The sequence below is a fragment of the Galeopterus variegatus genome, unplaced genomic scaffold (assembly GCF_000696425.1).
Source record: "Galeopterus variegatus unplaced genomic scaffold, G_variegatus-3.0.2 Scaffold65, whole genome shotgun sequence".
NCBI lineage: Eukaryota > Metazoa > Chordata > Mammalia > Dermoptera > Cynocephalidae > Galeopterus > Galeopterus variegatus.
In genome coordinates this window covers 261,737-287,058 of record NW_007726176.1, presented here as the reverse complement: position 1 = coordinate 287,058, position 25,322 = coordinate 261,737, and the positions used below count along the sequence as shown (strand labels likewise).

The following is a 25,322-nucleotide window of genomic DNA, read 5'->3' as shown; positions in this document are numbered from 1 at the left end:
ATTCTTTGTTGTCATTCAGTAACTTGAAAATACTTATTTTGAATGGCTATATACACTTTCTGTGGATTTGTTGGAGTTGTTTAATCTCATCCCAGTTTTTGGATGTTTAGGTTGTTTCTAATTGTTCCATTATGTAGAATGACTAGGTTGAGTATCCTTTAACATAAATCTTATCTCTGTTTATTTCATCAGTGATTCCTAGAAGTAGAATCACTAGATCAAAGGATATGAACTTCAGGCTCTTTTAATTATTTTTCATAAAGCTGTTATCAGTTTATACTTCCACTAAAGACTTGTCTCACCTTTTGAGAGTTCTCCTGACTGTCCCTGAGTCCTGACATGGTAAGGAACATGTCAGGGTTATCAGAATTGAAGCTACTGCAGATAGGAAATGAGGTCAGGAATATAACAGAAGAAGGATGGTATGTGTATCCTGCTACTACTTAAATTCTTGTCTTTTCATGGGATAGAGAATCAGAACCCTCTGCCTCTCCCAGTAATCAGAGTAACAGTCATTTCATTGAACACTTGTATGCCAGGGTCTTGTAAATGTTTTTCAGACATTTCCTTCATTTAATTCTCACTGTACATCCATGAGGTAGGTATGGTTATTAACCCTATTTTACAGATGAGGAAACAGGTTTAGAGAAACTGAGTAATGAGTCCAGAATTTTTTTTTTTTTAATATATATAAAAGATGACTAGTAAGAGGATCTTAACCCTTGACTTGGTGTTGTCAGCACCACGCTCACCCAACTGAGCCAACCAGCCATCCCTATATAGGGATCTGAACCCATGGCCTTGGTGCCATCAGCGCCGCACTCTCCCAAGTGATACACGGGCAGGCCCCTATGAGTCCAGAATTACACAACCAAGAACAGAACTGGGATTTGAACCTTTGTCCAAATCAAGAGCTCATGTTCTTCAACCCCTATACCCTACTTATACCTCAGACTTTTTTGTTTATTGACGGTGCCATTTGGATTGATTTAAAATTATTGCTATTGCTCATATGATTTTTTTTCCTCCTGAGTTCTGCTTCTGTACTTCCTTATTTTATAGCTGGGTACTGGCCTGGTTCTTAGTTTCATTTGTTCATCTTGTTATTCCCCCCTGTGAGATTTAATCTCAGTTTTACAGATGATCAAACAATGATGCCCAAGAGTCAAGTTTATTAAACATTAGTTACTTTATTAGTCATAGACACAGGTTGTTAGCCTTAGATCTGTGCTGTTTTTTCCCTCATTTTCTGTTAGTTTCCTCAGTATTCATCTCCATATCCCCATTTGTTTGGGGCCTCTACAGCACTTTTTTGCCCCATGATCTATGACTAATGTGGGGATGAGGTCATCCTTCTTTTCATTGAAGCCAGCTTTCTCACATGCAGTTTCTCCCTAAAATTTACCTCTTTCTGTAAATACACTCCAAAGTTTATTTCACTCAGTTAATTGGAAAATGAAATCTCTTTCGTGTGTAGATAAATTGTCCATGTGCCAATCTGGCGCCAGGTTTGTCTCATTCAGGCAGGGAGCTGCCATGGACAGGACTGGACATGAAGAGGCTTTCAGTCTGCTCTGAGCCATGTTACTTTGGACGAATCCCTTAATGTTCTAGTTCCTCATTTGTAAACTGGGGCAGTAGTACTGGCCCAACTATTTGGATGTTGTGTGGATCACTTGTAATAATAGCTCTCAGATATTGGTTCTGTGAATGTAGATCTCTCGATGGGGGCACATCCTCATCTTACAGATGAGTAGACTGCCCATGGACAGCTTATGCATTGAAGAGCCTGGTTTTGAACCCAGATCTTTCTGAACACACAGCCCATGTGCTTTCTGCTGCATGCATGTTGTCTTTTAAGGAAGCATTTGGAAGAGAGTTAAACAAATATAAATTACATATAACTAATTACAATGATAATGTTTTACTATAAAATATGTGAAATGTTTCAATTTTTTTTTTTTTTGTCTTTTTTTTTTTGTGACCGGTAAGGGGATTGCAACCCTTGGCTTGGTGTCGCCCGCACCATGCTCAGCCAGTGGGCGCAACGGCCATCCCTATATAGGGATCCGAACCTGTGGTGGGAGCGCCGCTGCGCACCCAAGGGCCGCACTCTCCTAAGTGCGCCACGGGGCTGGCCCATGAAATGTTTCAATTTTGCCTGATGCCTATCACTTTTCTTTTCTTTTTTTTTTTTTTTGCCTGTCACTTTTCTTATCCTAGATAAAATGTTTATTCCCAGCTGAAAGTGGTAAGTGCAGGATACCTAACTGTGATTTGTAAACAGACTATTTATTTGTAATTAGTCCTTCTCTTTAAAGCCATGTAAGACCTCTCTTGGAGTATGTAGATGGTTGTGCTGTGTTTCACATTGGTATTTAGAAAACCAGGTCTTGCTTCCAGTATGAGAACAGACAGGATGAGCCTCAGACTCTGTCTCCAGAGGAGGTCTGCTGCCAGGGGATTGGAGTCAGAGAGAAAGTGAGGCTCCTCAGCTCCTTGGGCTTACTGAGGCCCAAGGAGAATCCCAGCAGTCTTGAATACCGATGCCTGATCTCTCCTTATCTTACCTCTGAAAAGTGGAGGATCAAGCAGACTTGAATTCTCCACCAAACACAAGCTTTAAGGTAGGAATAGGTTTTTCCCTTGAGAGGGCAAAGCCCTGACGTCCTGTGTTATTAATCTGCTGGCTGCCTGTGAAGTGGCTGAGTTTTGTCGGCACCGTGGTCCCCCCAACAGTGAAACAAGCTTGTGCTTGGCTCTGGTAGTGAGATAAAGCCAGGATCACTTTCATTGACAGACTTGGCAGGTTGTTTCAAGATTCATTGTTACATTTCCTATTTTGGGAGAGCTAGTCATCAAGTATTTTGCAAAGATAGTCATCAAGGGAAAAAAAAAAGTCTGATTGCAGAGAATGATTTTGATGAGGGATTGCTTTTGTCAAAAAGGGGATACTGGTTGCTTTTTGTCAACCATTCCTCTGTTCCCCCAGTTCTAGTCCATATTTAGGCCCCTCTGCACTTTCTCAAGGGCTCAGCATGGTGCTTTGCATGTGTAGAGGGTCCCTTGCTGAATGTTCTCGGCTCTCCCATTCTCCTCCTGTGTTCTTCCTCCAGCCTGGCCTCCTTCATAGTTCCTAAGCTGCAGAGGATAAGAGAGGTGTTCAGCTGCTTGTAGGCAAACACTAGATTCCTTTTCCCTCAGTTTATTGTGGCCCTAACAGTGCTTGAGTCAGACAGCTTATGGATCTTGATCATGCTGTACTGTTAATGTCCTGGTCCTCCTGCTCTGAGAGCATGTAACCAGGCCTCCCCCACTTTGATCTGGTCTGGTGTTTCTGTCTATAGGATACTTCTTCCCTGCCTCTTGTTAGCTAAATCACAGCTCTGTTTTCTCCTCAGGCTAGCTCCCTTTTTCAGGAACTACATTTGGGACCATGATTCTACCTTTCTTCTAGTGTCCCAGGCCTGAGGAGCATCTTTTTTTTTTTTTTTTTGTCTTTTTCTGTGTCCGGCAACGGATCGCAACCCTTAGTATTGCCCCCGTACCGGACCGGGAACGGGATCACAACCCTTGGCGTCGCCCCTGCGCCTCGCTCAGCCAGTGAGCGGGAACCGGTCTGTATGTGGGATCCGAACCCTCGGCGGGAGCGCCACCGTGCTTCCCAAGCGGCGCACTAGCGCAGTGCGCCACTGGGCCGGCCCCTGAGGAGCATCTTTTGAGGCTAATTCACATATTTGTCTTCTAAAGGATTCTTTAGATCCAGTCCTTTCTCAGTTTGCTCACTGCTGCCACGGTAGCCTCCTAAGTGGGCACTACGTTCCCTCTAAGTTCCCCAGCCTCTATCTTCTCTTGTAATGCCACACTAGTCTGGCCCAAGACACCATTTTTATTAAGTCACTCTTTTGCTCAAGGAAGTATCTCTTCAGACTTTTTTGACTAACTCTTCAAGCACCTCCTTGATTTTTTTTCTGCCTTAATTAAAGCAAAACAAAACAAGACAAGAAGCTTATTCTCTTATGATGATATGTGGTTAGGTCTTCATTATAGAAACATATTAGGAAGAAAACTATAATCTGCTGTAATGTCACAAGTTAGTGATAGTCATTATTATCTCTTACCTGTTTTTTTTATTTTTTTTTCTAATTATAGTTTTATTTACTGAGCACATACTACAGGCCAGGCACTTTCCAAGGTGCTCCATATATATAATCTGGAAGGTAAGGACTATCACACCCATTTTACAGAGAGGGAAACTGAGGTGTAGAGAGGTTAAACAACTTGCACAGGGTTACTTATTTTAGCTGTACTTTTTTTCAGTACTTTGCTATAATTTTAAAACATAATTGACATGCTTCATATACAGTTTTCATTTTTTTGAATAACTAAAAGTTTTAAAATGTTTTAAAATTCAAAAGGAACAAAAAGATAAACAATGAAAAATTTCCTTCTCAACCCTGCCTGTCCAGATCCCCTCTCCAGAGGTAACCAGTGTTATCAGGTGGGTTGCCTCTAGAGAGAGTGTACAAGCAAAAATATCTATCTGCTAGTACACTGTGTATGTGTTCTCTCTCCTTTTTTACATAAGTGGTAGCATGTTTAGAGTGTTCTACGTCCTTATATCAGATACTACTTTATTTTCTTTTATGGAATAGTATCGTAATTTCTTTGCATCTATCCCTTGTTAATGGACATTTATTTAGTTTGTTGCTCTTACAGACTGTTGCAATGTCTTATATACAAGCACATGTATGTTGTACAGTTTTATTTCCTGCTTTTAAAATTAAAAGTGTTTTTCCCATGTTGAAATATCTTGAGCCTAACTTTTAATGTCTGCATTAATGACTCCTCACAGCCCTCTTTTACTAAACTTTATTTATCTTATAAGATAACTCAGGTCTCACCTACTGCGTGAAGCCTGGACACTCTGACATTTCATCATCAGTGTGTGTTTCTTGTCTGTTAGTATTAAAACATTGGGAATTAGTATTAAAACATTGGGAATTATTAATCTGGGGTCTTCTGATAGGTGGGCATCTGTTCTGGGCTGAATGTTGGCTGAATGTTGGCTTTCATTTAATTCTCCAAGAGACTCTTGACCTGAAAAGGTTGAAAGCCAATGCACTTGATATACTGCAAACATTTGGCACTGGGGCCACATCATGCTCTTGTTTTGTGGTCTCTGCTTGCGGCCCAGAGTTTGTTAAGGGTGGAGCTTCCGTTGTTGGTGGAGGCATGATAGTTGATGCCATGACACACCTTGTCCTACCCTAGGTCTGTCTGCATCCTCAAGCCACAGAACCCATGGGCCTGTTCTCCTGCTGCAGATTTTTGGGCCATTGGCCATCAAAGATAGATCTTCCTCTTACCTGCTTTTTATTGCCAGCCTTTGCTCTGGCCATGGTCATATTTATTAAGGCAGAGACTGGAAGGAAGGCTCCCTTTTTTTTTTTTTTTTCCTTTTTTGTCTTTTTTACTGACCGGTAATGGGATCGCAACCCTAGGTGTTGCGCCCGCACCGCGCTCAGCCAGTGAGCGGGAACCGGTCTCCACATGGGATCCGAACCCTCGGCGGGAGCGCCGCCACGCTCCCAAGCGGCGCACTCTCCAGTGCACCACCGGGCCGGCCCGGAAGGCTCCCTTTTAATCTGTTCTGTACCCAGTTGAGACATTTATAGGCCAGGATTTTTCAGCTCTTTCCTGTAAAAAGCAGCTGATACACTTTTTTCTTCTAAATATTTACCTTTTTGTGTGTTCTGATTATAAAACTATTTATTGTAGCACATAATTACGTCTATAAAAAATAGAATGCATGCAGTTCCACCCACTAGAGATGGCCACTGTTGACCATTTTTTTTATCTACAAAACAATAAATTCAGGGCTGGCCCGGTGGCGCACTGCGCTAGTGCACCACTTGGGAAGCGCGGAGGCGCTCCTGCCGAGGGTTCGGATCCCACATACAGACCGGTTCCCGCTCACTGGCTGAGCGAGGCGCGGGGGCAACACCAAGGGTTGCGATCCCGTTGCCGGTCCCGGTCCGGTACGGGGGCGACACTGAGGGTTGCGATCCGTTGCCGGACACGGAAAAAAGACAAAAAAAAAAAACAAAAAAAAAAACAATAAATTCATATGGCTTAACGTAATGCATTGTGGTTTTTTGGTCTTTTTTCTTTGCATATATATTAAGATATTTTTATGTATTTAAAAACTTCTTATACATATATTTTTGTATCTTGCTTTTATTTTGTTGTTAGATCGTGAGTATTTCCTCAAAAAGTAAAAAAACTTGATTTTGAAAGCTTGTATTAAATTCCGTCAGGAAGGTTGGACACTAAAATTTATGTAATTGATTGTTCCTACTTTTGTTTTTATTTTATTTTATTTATTTTAACTTCTCAATATATATATTATAGTTGATTTTCATGACCCCTTACCGTTCCTCTTCCTCCTCCCTCTCTCCCCTCCCCCCCAATGTCATAACTGTTCACTTGTCTTAAAAAATTCAAGGAATTGTTGTGATTGTTGTGTCTTCTTCCCCTCACCACCCTTCGTTTGTTTGTGTGTTTGTTTACTTATTTTTAGCTCCCACAAATAAGTGAGAACATGTGGTATTTCTCTTTCTGTGCCTGATTATTCCCACTTTTGAAGATACAGGGTGCTTCCATTTTTTATTTCTGTGAGAAAAGTTATAACTAGTTTTTATGCATTAAATTTTTTTTTTTTTTTTTTTAATTAATTCCATGGGCTGCACCTCCAGTAGTAGCTGTTTACATTTCTGTGAATTGTCTAGTTGCTTTGTCTATTTTTAGTGGGGTCTTAATGCTTTTCTTAAAACATTAAGAAATGTTTAGTGTAGCAGCACCCCACACCCCCCTCCAGAAAATGCTTCTTTACTCAACTGTAGGGTGTTCTAAGAGGGCTTCTAATGTGGAAAAGAGCAGTGGACAGGGAGTCAGGACACTTGGAATCTGGTTTCTAAGCTTGGTCTTTGGCCTCTTTGGCCTTAAGTCACAGTTTTTGGTTCTCAGTTTTTTAATTTATAATGGCTCTAAGGATTCCTCTAGATCTAAAATAAAAACTGTGAGAGTTCTTCAGGCAGGCCTTTCCTGAGAAGTAGATAACTACTGTTTTTAAGTGGTTTTGATTAATTTGACCTGGAAGTTGCATGGATGGCTTGAGAATACTGTGCATTCAGTAAATACACATTATTTTGCTGTTTCAGAAAAATGTCTTTTTTTCGTGTGTAAAATAGTACTGTGTAAAATAATTGATTTGTATGTAACAGGATCCACACAGTCTGTAATAGCAAGTGGTAAATTATGATTTTTTTTTTTTTTTTTAAAGATGACCGGTAAGGGGATCTTAACCCTTGACTTGGTGTTGTCATCACCATGCTCAGCCAGTGAGTGAACCGGCCATCCCTATGTGGGATCCGAACCCGGGGCCTTGGTGTTATCAGCACCGCACTCTACCGAGTGAGCCACAGGCCGGCCCTAAATTATGATTTAAAATCTCTTTTAAAACATAACAATTCCCACTTTTCATACTATTTGTTGAGGAAACTGGGTAATTGGCCTTCAGAATTTAGGAAGCTATTAAAGTATTCCTATATTTAAAAATATAAGTATTGCTGGGTTGGCCCGTGGCTCACTCGGGAGAGTGGTGCTGAGAACACCAAGGCCACGGGTTCAGATCCCATATAGGGATGGCCAGTTAGCTCACTGGGTGAGCATGGTGCTGACAACACCAAGTCAAGGGTTAAGATCCCCTTACCGGTTGTCTTTTTTTATTTAAAAAAAATTAAAAAAAAATATATATATATATGTTTATGGAAATATTGCTAACTGAATGCCTGGTACATAGAATCACCCCAGTATGTTTTTGTTGGATGAGTAAATAAATCAGCTCCCTCAAAAATCAGGCTTTCACTTTCTGAAGATCCTCCCTACTAAGAATGTCACCCTGGTCACTGAAGTGCTTCTGCCTTTTTTTACACCTACTTGCCAAAAATAATGATAATGGCACTCTTTATGCTGGAACTGGCAGGGAGCTGGTTTGGCCTGATTTAAAGTAAGTTAAATGTACATTTTATGGTGGTCTTGCGTCCTGCAGAATACATTGTTTAGCCACTGATCTTCTCACTTCCTTCCCTAGCTTGTTCTTTTGGCACATTAGCCCTGGAAGGGCAGTAACTGCACTGTGAAGCTTGCCCTGAATTAGGAGAGTTTAGTGTGGTAGGCATTAGAGAAATCATATTCCCGGAAAGTTTAAGCACTGATAATAAAACACTTGGAGGGTGGAATAAAATGGGCAAGTGGGGGAAGGAATGAAATCGGGGAGCAAATAGGATAAAATATGTGAAATGATTTATTATAGTAGTTTTTATTGTATTTTTTAATGGAGGAGCACAAAAATGTGTTCTATTCAACTTTTTGTATAACGTGATAGGTTAAATTTATTTACAGATAAATAAAAGCCTGGGGAGACAGATACTTTAGGAACAAAAAATTTTTAAACCTAGGTTAGAAGATGGATCTTTGAAATTTCTCCTCCCACAGTGGAGAAGAAGGTATGTCCTTGTGAAAAATTGGAACATGTCACTTGTTTCCTTTTTTCTATTCTTGGCATTCACTTTTTTTTCTAGTGGTCATTTCATTCTCATGATGATTTCTAGTAAAAAAAATAGGAGTTTTAAAATTTCATTGGAACATTCCTTTTCTCCTTGTTGTAGGCGTCCAAATTGCAAGTGTGTTGTAGAATTTATCAGGTAAAACCACAGTTTTGTTACAGCTTTTAAAAAATTGACTTTGGATCAAGTGGTAATGAAGTTTTTGGTTTTTGTAGGTCTGCATTACAACTTTTTAAACTGTATTTGGGTTAAGGGAGTCTGGGAAAAAGTTCATCATGCTTCTTTAATGGCAGCACTCAGTGACCTAGTGTTTATTGTATTTTTTTGTTGCTTTTGTTCATTCAGGGGCTGCCTATTGTCAGTTTATGGACATGCTGTTCCCAGGCTCCATTGCCTTGAAGAAAGTGAAATTCCAAGCTAAGCTAGAACATGAATACATCCAGAACTTCAAAATACTACAAGCAGGTTTTAAGAGGATGGGTGTTGACAAAGTAAGTAAATTTTATTCTTTTCATTAAGGTTACTGTTTCTTAACTAATGATTGTTAATAAGGTTACAGATGCTAGCTTATGACTTTGAATGTTTTCTTTTTCTTTTCCCAATTTATATAGTTGCCATTTCTCCAGTTAACATAAAATTTACTGGGAGCAAAGTTTCCTTCTACCCTCCTACCCTCACTCTCTTTGCTGTGTACTATTTTCATTGTCTGTGAAGTTAGTAACTATTTGGAGGTGTCAACCTGTAAATCTATACCAGTGATCTTTAAAAAAAAAAAAATTACTATTTAGTCTCTGTTTGAGATCTAACACTATTAATCTCTGGATTTACTTCTGTAAAGCATACTGTGCGTTAGAATAAGTAGTTCCCGTAGAGAAGACTCTAGAAATACTTTTTATAGTAGGGTACAAAGAGAATCCCTGGTGGGTGGAGGGAAGCTCCTCCTCTGCCCCCAAGGTTATTTGAAGGTACCAGAAACAGGGTCCACTAGGCTTCATTAGCACAAATATTACTCTGTTTTAGCAGTTAATAGGTTATTATAAAATTAAGCAGGTTTTTTTTTTTTTTCCTCTTCTTTAGAAGGGTTTATCATTTTAAGCCATTTTGGGGGGAACTTTTTTTTGGTAAAGCTTATAACATCCTCTAATTATATTGCTGGTTTGTCTGGTTTTTATTTATTTTGAAATCAGTCTTATTTTTATTTTAGGTTTGTCTCTGTACAATGTATAAAATAATCGTTTATATTATAAAAATATCATTTATTTTCCAGGTGTAGTTTAAATAAGTGTAGCTTGTATACAATAATTTTTCTATTCCTTTTTTGGAATTACATTTTATTATCTTGAATATGGAAAGTTTCTAAAGTATATAAAAGTAGAGAGAGTATAGAGAGAGTAGTGTGATGATCCCCCATGTACCTCAACAATAATCATGACCAGTTTTGTTTTAGCTCTATCTCTATCCCATCCTGTGTACTCCTGGGTATTTTGAAATGAGTCCAGACATAATGTTTTATTTGTAAATGTTTCAGTGGCGTACAAAGTAATTTTAAAAAATTTATTTGTCAGAGGGGTGGATATAGTTTAGATTATCCCACATATTCTTTAAAAAAAAAAAAAAAAAATTGGTGGGGTGCAGCTGGCCGGTGTGCTGATCGGAACCCTTGACCTTGGTATTACAAGGCATATATTCTTTTTTATAATAGATAACGTTGCAACTGCAATCCTTGGAGATTAAAAGATAGTTAAGCTCTTGCTGGCACCTTAGTATTTGAAGTAATACCTGGTATCAGTATTCTTGTACAATAAAAAAAATCTTACAGGGTCTTTAAGTATGTTTTAATAGGATTGGAATTACTTAAAAATCATGTCATTTTGTAGAAATCTGTCTTGGGACTTACTCTGCAACTTGACTTATTTTCAAGTCAGAATTTTCTGTAAGACAGCTTATTGTAGACGTATGTGGTTGGTTTGTGGCCATGCAAGCTACATGGAAGATTTACTCTTTGTATTGTAATGAGATTTGTATTGTGTCTTGGGATGTGTTTGGATGTGTGTATGTGACTTACATGATACTTGTTTCCTTTCTGTTTTTGATTCCTTTTCATAATCGGAGGCGGTGGAGAAGGGTTGGTAAGTGTAGGTACTCTAGTGAAGGCATACGAAATAAAACTTGCTCTATAAATTTCTAGGGGTTTAGCACTAAGTTCTCTAAGATTTTTTTTCTCCTTTTGGCAGAGCTTTATACTGATTTGATGGATGGTCAAGTTTGATGCTTGCCAAAAGCCTCTCGCTTTGGGCTAAACAGTCTTGATTTTTTTCTGCAGATAATTCCTGTGGACAAATTAGTAAAGGGAAAGTTTCAGGACAATTTTGAATTCGTTCAGTGGTTCAAGAAGTTTTTTGATGCAAACTATGATGGAAAAGACTATGACCCTGTAGCTGCCAGACAAGGTCAAGAAACTGCAGTGGCTCCCTCCCTTGTTGCTCCAGCTCTGAATAAACCGAAGAAACCTCTCAGCTCTAGCAGTGCAGGTAAAAAAAAAAAAAGAGAGACATTACTTTCAAATAATAGTATTCCAAGAATTCATTCATTCAACATTCAATCAGAATTGTAATTTTTATTATTTTTTATTTTTTATTTTTTTATTGAATCATAATTGATTGTACATCTTTTTGGGATTCATTGTTGACATATGTTGATCAAATCAATATTACTAGTCTGTATATTGTTACCAGTTGTACTTATTCTTTATGCCTCTTGTCCAATCTCTCCCTGTCCCCTTCCCCTCCCCCCTCCCACCACTGATAACCCTAGATTTCTTCTCTCCCTCTGAAAAAGTAATGGTTACCCTGTTGAGATTTGTTCCCAGATGATCTGTCCAATGATGAGAGGTGTGTTCAGGTCCCCAATATTATCACAGAGCAGATGCTTCTTCTGTCATTCTGGAATGGGCTTTGTGGAGAGAGACATTCTCTTCTTTTCTTTGGTCTCTGCTGGTGACTCTCCTTGTGTCAGTGTACTCCAGTGGTTGGTGGACCATCTGTTGGTGGTTGTAATGTCTAGTCACTTTCGTGGCAGCCGTGGTCATTGTGGTAGCTGTGGTGGGCCACCCATGTGGACCTGATGTTTTTGGCATGCTCCTTAGCGCTGGTGGTGTGCCTGGTCATGGGGGGCGAGTCTGGTCCCTGGCTCGATGCCTTGGGCCCCTGGGCAGGGCCTCGAGGCACTGGCAGTGTGCCGGGTTGTGGGCACAGGGTCCGGTCCAAACCACAATTTTTTAAGTAGCCACAGGCTTATGGAGTTTAAGAAACATAATCCCAGACATGTGGCAGTAGCATGGAATCTGGCATCAGGCATATCTGTGTATGTTCTTAGGTTCCTATTGCCTTGTATAAGGCACTTCAACTCTGCCCCACAATTTCCTCCAGTATGAAATGGGAATTTTGTTTTTTTTTTTGGGTGACTGGCCAATATAGAAATAGGAATTTAATACTTGCCTGAGAGGGTTGTTTTTGAGGTCTGAATGAATTATTGTATGCAGTTTTGCCAAAGCTCTTTAGTTGTATGAAATAGAAATCCCTCAAGCTAGCTCACATAGTTGGTTCTGCATTTTATAGAACCCCAGGATGGGAAGTTAAAACCAGACCCGAACTCCCAGGACCTGAAGGAACTTTCTAGGTCTCTCAGGGACTGCTCTTGGCTGTTTGCATCATTTTGTCTGCAGACCAGCTTTCTGTGCTTACTTACAGTTTCCCTGCCCTCCCTAGAACTTTAGCTAGCAAGTGGCTTTGGCATGCTATGGTGCTAGCAGAGTCTGGGAGGCAGAGGGAGGCTGTTTGTAGAGACCTTCTTGAAAAGGTATTGGATTGATAGGATTCCCAGGATGTGTTTGCAGTAGTACATTCATAGGACATGTGTGTAGTTTGTGGCAGGGTAGATGTTCTACAGGTGGGAATTCCTCCTTTTCCAGAAGATGTCAAGAACATTAGTTAAGGTCCCATGGTACCTTGAGAGAGGGCGATCCATATGGTAGGTAGAGAGGGTTGGTTGAGTACTTTGGTAATAGCTTTATGGAGATTTGATTCACATGCTATACATTTCACCCACTTAAAGTGTACAATTCAGTAGTTTTTAGTGTATTCAAAGAGTTGTGTTACCGTTACCACAGTCACTTTTAGAACATTTTCATCACCCACAGAAGAAACCTCATGTGTAGCAATCACTTACCATTTTCCCCCAACTCTTTCCCCTTTCTCCCAGACCTAGGCAACCACTAACCTACCTTCCGTCTCTGTGAATTTGCCTATTCTGGACATTTCATATAAATGGAATCTCAGAATATGTGGTCTTTTGTGTCTGGCTTCTTTCACTTAGTATAATGTTTCCGAGGTTCATCCATGCTCTGACATGTATCAGTACTTTATTCCTTCTTATTGCTGAGTAATATTCCATTGTATGGCTATACCTTATTTTATTTATTCATCAGTTGATGGGTCACTTGGGTTGTTTTCACTTTTTGGCTATTATGAATAATGTTGCTGTGAACATTCATGTACAGTTTGTGTGTGGACATGTTCATGTCTCTTGGGTATATACTGGGGCAGAATTACTGGTAAACTTGGTAACTGTATTTCACGTTTTGCAAGCCACCTATTTTCCAAAGTGGCTGAACCATTTATATTCCCATCAGCAGTGAGGGTTTCAATTTTTCCAGATAATTGAGTACTTTTATTCTTTAGCTGTTTAGAATGGGGATCTGCATAGATGACTGCATTTCATATTTCCTGTGAGTTGAGTAGGGTCTTGCATTAAGCATTTAGTCTTCAGGATAAACGTATACTAGAGAGAGCATCCAGATGAAATGCCTGTTAACTGTGGGTGAAAGGCCTTATGGTTATAGAGTTTGGGGTGTCAGGAAGAGTAGATATTTCTGAGCCTGATATAATGTACAAGCTTTACAAAATAATTGGTAAATGAATAAATAAAATTATGAATGATAAATTTACTTTAAGGTAGCTCATTCTTGATTGTTTTAACTTGTAGATAGGTTGGCCCCTTTACTTATTCTTCCTTGTCTTTGTCTGCTTTTGGGTATAAATACTGAGAGAGGTCTGTAAATCCTAGTGAGTGAGATGCTTTTCTCTCCTGACCCTTCTAAATAGCTTCTAAAAGGTGTGCAAAGATAGTGGTTTGTAAGATACAGGTTGGTAAGAGCAGGCTTTATTATCCTTATGGACTCCTTCCTTCTTCCAGTCCAGGGAGTCTGAGGTTATGAGTTAGGAGGGCTTTAACTTTGCAGATGGTACCTGCCAGCAGCTGGGACTTTGAGCTCACTCCAGTTGTAAAGTTGGGCTTTGCTCCGTGAAACTGCCCTGTTTGTGGATTTGGTTGGAGCTTGGTTAAGGTAGATCATCTGTATGCACCAGAACATCTGTACTTCTTTCAGATGATAGTCCTGCTCACCGCAGCGGAGAAAAGACCCCACTGAAGGACTTACTGCCAGCACAAAAGATCGTGGCTGAAATTGGTATTTAACTCTGCTGCCAGGATAAAAACCACGTTAGGCAATGTGGGGGTGTTGTCTTGTGTGCTGGGGCTCTCTAGCATTGGTTCTTGTTACCTCACACCTGTGGAAGGCAGCTGGTCACACCTCCCCTTGTTGTCTTGTGGATTTTTGTTTTTCGTCTTTGAAATTTCTCCTCCTCAGAAACCTCTGCTCCTCTCAGCTCCACAGAGGCCCATTTCAACACAGAGAACTACTGCGACTCCTAAGGCTGGCCCTGGGGGGGTGCGGAAGAACCCTGGTATGGGCAACGGGGACGACGAAGCTGCCGAATTGATGCAGCAGGTAGGCACCTCCCGGGTCTGGGACGTGAGTCACCTTGGGGGGCAGGCCACTTGCTGCAGTGACCAAGGGAGGCTTGTCTGTGTTTTTAGGGGAAGACCTGCCTTTTCTGTTTGCCAGAGCAGTCCTCATAACAAATGTGAGCGCTTCGGGTGTTGGGTGGGGAGTGAGAGCCTGGGGTGGAGGTAGAAGAGGAGGGTTGGGTATTTCTGAGCTCTCTTAGTGTGGCTGAAACCTGTGTCTGTTTGGAAACTAGATCTTGGAAGAGAGCCCTGATGAATGTTTCTGGAACATTGTCAGGGTTCTCTGGGAATTAAAGAGTGAAAGATAAAGGAGGATTCCTGTCTGAATAATTTTTTAAAAAGTATCCCACAATCTCTGCAGAGTCCTGAAGTTTCTTGAGATTGGAATTGAGAGTGGAACTGGTAGAAAGCCTATTATTGCTCTTCTGGTTCTATTCTTAACAGTTCAGTGATTTGAAAAGTCGTCTTCAGGATTAACTGTCCTTAAGGTACTTGTCAGAGGTCTCTGTGGAGCAGAATACATTTTAGACTTTTAGACATTTTCTTACTAATCCTTGTAGTTGTTTCATTTTGTTTGCTTTTGGATGATTCTTGTGATTAATTCCATTTTAAAAATCTGGCATGCTCTGTGATTTCAGTGAGTTTGGGATTGAACCCTTATACTTTCCTAAAAGCCAAGTCCTAAAACTCTGGGGGAAGTGACCTCACCTTAATGCACAACCTCTCGTGACCCAGACCTATGCTCCTAGGAGATCAGGATGAGGAGAGCCTGCCCCCAAATCCCATTTTGTTTTTTTCATTCCTTCATTTGTATTTTTTTTTTTTTTTTCACTAACCAGATACTTCATTGATCCTAGAAGGCTGGGCTGAAACACTCATACCCAGTTTGTCTAGCCTTTCAACAGAAGTACTGTGTTTGGCCTGCCCAAGGCTTGTTTGTTTGTTTGTATTTATTTATTTATATTTATTTTTAAAATATGAAGGATTTTAGGCTTTCTTCAGGTTACCAAAGCCCTTACCACACCCTGTTACTGACTCTCTGGGCTCCTTTACATTATCTTTCTGGATCTCTGCAAGTATTTGAATTTGTAGTCCTTGATAAATGTGGAAATAGAGCCAGATGTGCTTGTTAGGCTAATAGAAAAACAGTGTGTTCTATACAAAGTGCCTTGTAGTGTTCATATTCTTGGGAGATCTGCAACGATTCCATATTTTTAAGTCATCCTGGAGAAATTGACTTTCGGTTGATTTTAGTCCAAAGCATTCATTCTATAGAAATGGAATGCAAGCCAGAAATGTGAGGCACATATGTAACATTAAATTTTCCAGTAGCCACATAAAAAAAAAAATTATTTTTTCAAAAAACAGGTAAAATTGGGCTGGCCCGGTGGCGCACTGGAGATTGCGCCGCTTGGGAGTGCGGTGGCGCTCCCACTGAGGGTTCGGATCCCATGTGGAGACTGGTTCCGCTCACTGGCTGAGTGCGGTGCGGGCGCAACACCGAGGGTTGCGATCCCGTTACCGGTCAGTAAAAAAGACAAAAAGGAATAAAAAACAAAAAACAAAAAAAAACCCAGGTAAAATTAATTTTAATAACACATTGCCAAATATATCAAAAATAGTATAATTGTAACGTGTAATCAGTACAAATAATTATCAGTGAGATGTTTTACATTCGAAGACTGTACTAGGTCTTTGAAATCTGGTGTGTATTTAATACTTACAGCCTACCTCAGTTCATTGGTCATATTTCAAGGACTTATCCAGCCACATGTGCCTGATGGCTACTGTAATGGCCAGTGCAGGCCTAAAGCATTCTTCCTAGGCTTCTTAGGTTGTAGATATTGCTTTACTACAAGAGAAGGTTTTAAAAGTGGCATTGATTACTAGCCACAGGTTTTTAATAACCTCATCAATAAGCATTTAGAGGAGTGCCAGGTGAAAGCCAGTGATTTATGCATATTTATTGAGTATTTCTTATACATGCTTAGTTATTGAGTGATATCATGGACCATTGCTGCTTTGGTCTTAAAGGTGGGATCCAGAGGACTGGGTGTCTACTTTGGAGGCCTTGATGATTTGTAGGACAGAGAAGGTTTTAATGGGTTTTTGAGGGTGGCACTAGAGAAACACAGGTGTAGAGGTGTAGTTCAAGCCATCATTCCTTTTTAAGCTGTTTGACTTCATTTCTCCTCAGTCACTAATGCCATTAGGCTGTGGTTAGAAGGCCCCTTCCTGGCCTTCCCTGGATCTCTAAAGTAGCTCCTATTGCTGGGGCTGTTCAACTCTTGCCCTTCTTTCCCTTTCTCTTACCCAATTTGGGGCTGTTAGTTTCACTGTAGTCATTCCCTGCTATAAGGCAACATACCACAGCAAATCAGGGGTGGGGAGAATGGGAGAAAATGGATGATTGAGCTTTGCTGGCCACCAGGCCACATTGAAACTTTATATTATTTTTGAAAGTGATTTCTGTGATTGATAAAGGAATAGTGAAAGGCTGTCCAGAGCCTTGATTTTGGCTTGATCGGTTCAGGACTTTGATATGATGAACTTTGGGTTTTTTTTGCTGTTAGTTTCACTGTAGTCATTCCCTGCTATAAGGCAACATACCACAGCAAATCAGGGGTGGGGAGAATGGGAGAAAATGGATGATTGAGCTTTGCTGGCCACCAGGCCACATTGAAACTTTATATTATTTTTGAAAGTGATTTCTGTGATTGATAAAGGAATAGTGAAAGGCTGTCCAGAGCCTTGATTTTGGCTTGATCGGTTCAGGACTTTGATATGATGAACTTTGGTTTTTTTTTGTGTGTGTGTGTCCTTTTTGAGACCGGCCGCACTGCGCTCAGCCAGTGAGCGCTGTGAGCGCACCGGTCATCCCTATATAGGATCTGAACCCGCGGCAGGAGCGCTGCTGCGCTCCCAGCGCTGCACTCTCCCGAGTGCGCCACTGGCTTGGCCCAGATATGATGAACTTTGAAGTTAGGACTTTGACAAAATCTTCCTGGTGATCCCAGTCACCTGCCCCTTACCTCTGGATGCTTCTTGACTGCAGGTTATGAAGGGGGAGCTTCCTTTCACCCTGAGATGGGACTCGATCCCCTCGGTTGTGTTTGGCTTCTTCCTCAGGCTGTGGGGAAGCTAGATAAGCTGTCGCTCCTGTTTTTGCAACTGTAAGTTCAGAAGGTTGGACTAGATGACTTCTGTGGGGCCTTCGGGCTCTCAGAATTCCCTGCTGCCCAGATGGTTCTCAGTGGCAGCACCTTTGATTTCCTGGCTTGGCCTTCCATGCTGCTCTGTAGCTCTAGCCCATAAATCTAGGTTTTTAGGGTTTTATGCTGTGTGATGCCTTGCAATTTGCATTCAGTGAGGGTTAAATTGAATTCACTTGTCATAGATTTGAATACACAGTACTGAAGATATACTATACATAGAGGACCATGAGAGTTGTTATGACTCTCATAGTTCTTGGCTAGATAGGAGTCCTGGGCTAAGCACTGAGATTTATTTCTTAATATGCTCTTTGTGTGAATCAGAACCCCTCATTGGGGCTTGTGGAGAATCAGACCTTCCCTTTCCATTCACCTCCACATGCAACCAGATGTGGACTTGACTGAGCACTCCTTTGGTAAGGACTTAATATATGATTGTTGACCACCTTGCAAGGCTGGTTTGTGGATTCTGCTTCTGTATTTGTCCCAGGCTTCCCTAGTTTCTTCTCCTTGATCCTTTCTCAGTCCCTGAGAAGTTGCTGCATATTTCAAGGTGTACTCTGCCCTTTCTTGGGAGCAATTATAATCAAGGTTGTCATGAACAAGTCCATGTTTAGCTGAAGGGGCTGAAGAAAATTTACATTATAAAGAGAAGTGGGTTTTTGTCCATTTTAGAGTTTGAGCAAAGACCGCATCTCCTTTTTTTTTTTTTTAAAGATAACCGGTAAGGGGATCTTAACCCTTGAGTTGGTGTTGTCAGCACCATGCTCTCCTAAGTGAGCTAACTGGCCATCCCTATATAGGGATCTGAACCTGTGGCCTTGGTGTTATCAGCACCACGCTCTCCCAAGTGAGCCACAGGCTGGCCCCACATCTCCTTTCGAGTTAGAAGTTTGTCTGATATTTTGTTGGTGTACTAATGCCATGTGTCTCGCCCTTTTTAATGTCTTGTGCAGGTCAACGTATTGAAACTTACTGTCGAAGACTTGGAGAAAGAGAGAGATTTCTACTTTGGAAAGCTACGGAACATTGAACTGATTTGCCAGGAGAACGAGGGGGAAAATGACCCTGTATTGCAGAGGATTGTAGACATTCTGTATGCCACAGATGTACGTGTTGAGATGGGGATATTTTCTTTCCGTTTTGCTATCTAGGAGAAAATGTTTTATTTAGTTGGTTTCGGCAAACTTTGTGCTGATGCTTGTTGTATTCCAGTGTTATTATTCATGAAAAGACTTCATCTTTGACCCCTCACAGTCAGCCAGAGGACACCTCTGCCCAGCTTCAACCTCTGCTGTGAGGACTGTGAGCCTTTGAGGAAGGAATAGGACAAGGAGGTGGCTGGCTTGCCAGGCTTCTTTGGTTTGTGGTCACTGATGGGAGATGAGTGCCACAAAATGTTTAGCCAGAAGCACTCTCCTCATCCCCATTCCACCCCTCCCCCTGTAGCTTGGCTCCCTTAGCTTGAGGTGCTGCCTCCATTTTATCAGGGCATGCCCTGGAGAACCAGGCAAACGGTCCCTTTTTTGAGGTCTGCTGCAACAGCTGTTGGTGTGCCTTTGCTCCTTCCTCCGAGGAGATTGCCTGGCTCCCATTCTCTCAAAGTACATTGTAAGCAAGTTCCTTTGGATCCATTTTTATTACACAGCCAGATCTGATATTAATCATGACATATTAGCTGATCAGGGAAGGCTGATTTTCTCTAGATTTAGGATTTGGTATCTTGCTGTGTCCACTGTTTAATGGTTGTATTTATAATTCTTCTGCATGCCTAGCAAGGTCTGTATGATCAAACTACAAACTATTTGTAGTATGCATAGCACTATACAAATACACATATAAGGTAATAATGCTGTTATTATCACTGTCCTCAACATTTCTTGTGAATTTCAGGGAATTAAGACAGATGACTGAAAAGCTGATAATTTGTTCAATAAGTCCTTATTTAGGGCTGGCTCTGTATTAGATAATGAAAACAAAGATGATGAAGATATAGGGGTCCCTAGTCTATTCTGAGGATTATTTTCGTGGAGTCACATCTTAAATAAATTCAGCTATAAAGATTTAGTTAAAAAACATGAGAAGCCTAATTTTTATGATAGGGTAGTGTAGTCATTCCCTGCTATAAGTACATGCCAGAATGCCCTGGAGTGAGCGTGACTTGGGAGCTACAAATCTGCTCTTTCCTTACACACTCAGTTTTCCCATGCCACTAAGGTTGGGTCCATCTTGTTGCAGGTGTTTTGGTTAAAGCATGGTTCCTAAGTACAACGAAAACATCTTCTTCTCAATAAATTGTCTATACAGCCAGGTTTTGGAAAACTGGCTGTATAGACAATTTATTGAGAAGATGGTGGAGTACTGAAGTTTATGGGGGACTTCAGGGGTTTTTGAGGGTAAATTTTTTTCTTTTTTAAAACAACTTTATTGAGGTATAATTGACGTATAATAAACTACACGTATTTACTATATACATTTGAGGAGATACGTAAAATCATCACCATAATCAAGACAATGTACATATCCGTGACTCCCAAAAGTTTGAGGATAAATTTATGCTCGGTTTTTGCCTTTTGTGAGATGTAGTTCTGCTGTGCAAGAAATAAAATCATGGTCATCTGGCCTGTGTGATTCAATGCCAAGTGTGTAGTAAAACCAGGAAGAACCATTGACTTTGAGAGGCTTTAAATGCGAGGGTACTTCAAAAAGTTTGTGGAAAAATAGAATTAAAGGATGATACAAATCTTTCCACGAACTTTTTGAAATACCCTCATGTGAGGAAAGTAAACCCACAGTAGAAACTGATTCTTCATTCAGTGTTGAGTAATAGCTTTCCCCTTTACATTCTCATTTCAGGAAGGCTTTGTGATACCTGATGAAGGGGGCCCACAGGAGGAACAAGAAGAGTATTAACAGCCTGGAGCAACAGAGCAACATCTGAATTCTTCACTCCGAATCATGTGCTTCACTGTAAAATACTCCCTTTTATTATTCGTAGAGGACTCACTGGTTTCTTTTCATAAGCAAAAAGTACCTCTTCTTAAAGTGCACTTTGCAGAAGTTTCACTCCTTTTCCAATAAGTTTGAGTTAGGAGCTTTTACCTTGTAGCAGAGCAGTATTAACATCTAATTGGTTCACCTGAGGAACAAAGAGGCTGACCATGGGGCTCACGGCGTGAACGCTGGTCACACTGATCGCTGGAGAAGGTGTTATGTAACACACTGAGGTGGCGACCTCCTTAGAGAAATGTAAAGACTGCATTGAATTTTAAGCTAATGTGAAATCCTAGGGGAGAACGTTTTAATAAATAAATGCCTTAAGAGTATTTAAAATATGCTTCCATATCTCAAAATATAAAATGTAATGTGACAGGAGATTTTACGTGTTTGACATTGTGTCTGGGAAGGAAGGGCCAGACCTCGAAACCTTTGGAAACTGCTGTCACAGGCCTTGCAGGGCTGCTTGAATGCTCACAGGCCTAGACTTTGGCCCAAAAGGAAAATTTAAAAAGTTGCTCTTTGAAGCCATTGGGTGTCATTGATCAATGCATGCCTGCTGAGAAGCAAGAGGCATTGTTGCTTGGATGAATAGAGGGTGTGTTTCGGCCCTGAGATGTTTGAGTTGAAGAGCTTGATTTTCATTGAGCATTTCTCTGTTGATTTTTCCAGTTATTCCTGAAATTTCTATGTATTATGTTTTTGGGGAAATGAGGTGTGTCCAGTTTTTTAATCTAACAACTACTTTTGGGGACTTGCCCACATCTCTAGGATTTGAGTGGGGCTTGTGTCCCATTTTACTGTCTTAAGTTTACGTTTAATGTGTTTTCTCTTTCCCCTTGCCCACTGGGGACTCCTCTTTGGCTCCTTAAAGTTTGCTGCTTAGAGTTGAAAGTACAGGGGGCAGGTGCTCATGCTGCAAGTTCTTTCTGGATCTCTGGCAAAGGGAGTGATCAGTGAAGGCTGTCATTACCTTGGGATCTGCAAGGCTCGGGTGTTTTCGGTATCTGCTGTCCACTGCTCTCCACTGTTATCCTAATACTTTGCCAGTGCACTAATCTCTTTGGAGATATAATTAATTAGTGTGTTACTAAATGTTAATTTTCTTTTGCAGAAAATACAATACCATGTCTGAATTAATTATTAGTATTTAAAATATTTCATTCCTTAACTCCCTCATTTACTTTGCCCACGGCCTATTCAGTCCCTTTGTTTGACAGAGTTCTGCAAAATGTGTGTTACTCACTACTGAGATTGTTCAGCCCCTGATGTATTTGTATTGATTTGTTTCTGGTGGTAGCTTGTCCTAAAATGTGTGTAGAAAGCAAGTATTTTATGATAAAACTGTTGTGTAGTGCATGCTCTGTGTTGTATTCAGAGGAAAACCCAGATTCAGTGATTAACAATGCCAAAAAATGCAAGTAACTAGCCATTGTTCAAATGACAGTGGTGCTATTTCTCTTTTGTGGCCTTTCAGACTTTTGTTGCCCTAAAATTCCATTTTATTGGGAACCCGTTTTCCACCTGGTCTTTCTTGACAGGGTTTTTTTCTACTTTAAACAGTTTCTAAATAAAATTCTGTATTTCAAGAGTGTCATGTCTTCCGAAATTTGTCTTACCCTGGGTGTATGCTTTTAGATTCAAGGGATAAGATATCAATTCCTTTTTCTTAAATTAGAACTGGTCTTTTCAAATCCTTCACTGTTTTTTTCAAATGTGCTTATGTCTAAGCCTGCTTCCCTTTTTCTTCATTCATATTACATTTCTCAGCCTCCTGCTATTTTAAATTCTCATGTTACTGGGAGAGATTTTTTCTTCTCAGAAGCCCAAGGCTTGGCCTAGCTGCTGTGAAGCCTTTTCAGGCTGTTTTCTCCTGAGAAATATATCAGGCCAGTGCTTGGCAGATGACGATGGGGAGATTTTTTTTTCCCTAAAAGTAAGTTTCAAAGGCAGTTTTAATATATTCTCAATCTATAAAATAATCTGAAATCATCACCATTTTCTCCTCCCTTATAAAATTCTGTCCCTTTGGAAATCAATTCAAAAGGAGACTTTGCTGCGATTTTCAGTATGAAATAAAGTTAAATGGGCAGAGAGCAGTTTTTTGTATGATCTTTAAAACAGAGTACCTGTCACAAATATGGATATTCTGTTAGCCCAACTTGCTGGTGGTTTTGACTAGGGTTACACCCACATTGCTTCTTCCAGAAGTTAATGGTATGATACCTTCCTTGAAATGTTATACGCCTTCAGAAAGAATTTGACACCATATGTGTTGTTAATCTACAAGAAGATGCCTCCAGGAGTGCATGGAGTTTGTGAAGATACTGTTGGTTGCTGACATCTGAGAAGTTACATTGGTAAGGAGTGAAGCTGATACTGCTTGTACCTTTGACCTAAGTCTATTGACCTGGCTCTTCAGGCTGAGGCACATTAAGTCATTTGATGTGACTAATTCAGGTTAGGTCACTGATGCAGTAAATTTGAATAAGCTGCTTGGTTTTCTTGGCAAGTTCTGTGTTGCATGGAGAATAGGTAAATAAATGGGCTCCCTGGCTAGATTTGGGTTAAGGACTCATTCCTCATGCTGGTGATCCTCAAACTGAAGGGCTTCAGAATCACCTGGGGAGCCTGTTTGACATAATATTTGTAAGGTCCATCCCCAGAAATTCCGAGTCGGGAGATTGAAAATCTGCATTTAATATGTACCTCAGGTGACCTGAGCTTGAGGTAGTCCTCAGGCCTGTACCTTCAGGTCTTAATTCCGGCAGGGTTAACATCAGCTTTGAGTCCTTCTGCAGGTCCCTCTTAGGTTTGTGAGTTTTGAGCTAATTGACCTCTCTAGTTCTCTCCCGCAAAACAGGGATGATGATGTTGGCTGAAGTGCCTTCCTCGGTGAGTGCTTGTTGGGATTAGAATGAGCTGACGGACAGAACAACCGCAGTGTTAGAAATCTCTGTACAGACAAGAGGCATTATTTATGGCATGTGTTCTTCGTACCCAGTCTGAAATTCTGCTTATAGGTTAGGAAAACCTTAGGACAGGGTTTTTGTATCCTGAGAATTCAGGAGGGCATTCCTTAAGATAGGCTTTGGGTATCTTGTAAAATAAGAAACAAGGTCTTTTAATGTTTTTTTTTCAGGTTGGTGGTATTGTGGAATCGAGCTCCTTTCTGCCTTCAGGATTTCCATCTTGTTTTTCCCTAAGTGAAATTGAGGTGTAAACACACATTCCACCACTTACTTTTTAATTTGGCAGCTGGCTAGTTTGGGGATCTGAACCTTTGACCTTGGTGTTATAACTCTGTACTCTAACCAACTGAGCTAACTGGCCAGTCTCCACCATTTTCTTTTAAATGAAGATTCAGTGACTCAAGATTCATTGATTAAAAAAATAATTTTATTCAAGGTTTACTTTCTAGAATGTAATATGGTTTTGAAAAGGAAGCAATTTGCTTTTGCTATAACCAAGGTGATTCTCTAGAGAAATTTTTCTTTAAGGATTGTTTTATAAGGTTTATAGCATACATTATACGAAGTTATACGAAGAGTTGTTATGACTCTCATAGTTCTTGGCTAGATAGGAGTCCTGGGCTAAGCACTGAGATTTATTTCTTAATATGCTCTTTGTGTGAATCAGAACCCCTCATTGGGGCTTGTGGAGAATCAGACCTTCCCTTTCCATTCACCTCCACATGCAACCAGATGTGGACTTGACTGAGCACTCCTTTGGTAAGGACTTTTTTTTTTTGGCAGCTGGCCGGTACAGGGATTGAACTCTGGATCTTGGTGTTATCAGCACCACACTCTAACCAAGTGAGCTAACCAGCCAGCCCAAATAGTTCGTTGCTTAGTCCACAAACAAAACCTAGGCTTTAAGCCGGATCAACCTATTCAGATTAGCTTGCTGGCATGTGGGTGACCCAAATCTGACATTGTCAACAGATAGAGTGGAAGTAATTGATTTGAACCACACCAAACCTCAGCGTGATCGGTGTCCATGAATCACCAGTCATTTTTTCTTGTCTGGCACTGTTGCTGTTAGCAGTGTGTCATACTTTTGAATTCATACATTCAGTTTGTAAAATTTCAAAACCCGATGAGTTTGTATTTCTGTATCTTTATGACACTTGCTGCTTTTTCCTCAGAGTTTTCACATGTGCAGATATAACTGAGTGTGAAGAGTTCTTCTCTAAAAGAAAGCCTAAGGAAGGATTCTGCACTTTCATGTTGAACTCAGCTATAGTTAGAACCATTAATCTGGATGACTTCAGCCAGATTGTAGCTATAACTTGTGAAGGTCTGTTTCTTCTTTGGCTTAATCTGAATTGGAAAGTAATGTTACCTTAGTCCTTGGAGTACAGAAGCTTTCTGTTGCAATTGTAGTCTGGTAGCTTCATTAATTTAGTTATCTAGGTGAGCAGGTGTAGCCTTAGAGTCAAATTTCTAGGCTGCTCAAACCAGAGCCTTAAATCTTGATGTACAGAAGGTCCCTGACTTATGGTGGTTTGATTTATGATTTTTTCAACTTTATGATTGGCTTATCAGGGTATTAAATGTGTTTTTGGCTTACGATATTTTCGACTTCTGATGGGTTTATCTGACGTAACCCCATC

General features: G+C 40.5%; 1 protein-coding gene across 2 annotated transcripts in view; it reads left to right on the top strand.

Annotated features, from left to right (window-relative positions):
- LOC103593899 (microtubule-associated protein RP/EB family member 1) overlaps positions 1 to 22,300 on the top strand; it is a 55,774-nt gene extending 33,474 nt beyond the window's left edge. For both annotated transcript variants that reach the window (XM_008577045.1, XM_008577054.1), the window contains exons 3-7: positions 8,976 to 9,121; positions 10,954 to 11,161; positions 14,357 to 14,478; positions 18,667 to 18,819; positions 20,567 to 22,300. In XM_008577045.1, the coding sequence (XP_008575267.1) occupies positions 8,976 to 9,121; positions 10,954 to 11,161; positions 14,357 to 14,478; positions 18,667 to 18,819; positions 20,567 to 20,623 (686 nt within the window). In that variant the 3' untranslated portion in view covers positions 20,624 to 22,300. The remainder of the gene's footprint in view (positions 1 to 8,975; positions 9,122 to 10,953; positions 11,162 to 14,356; positions 14,479 to 18,666; positions 18,820 to 20,566) is intronic.
- Positions 22,301 to 25,322: the final 3,022 nt, after the last annotated feature.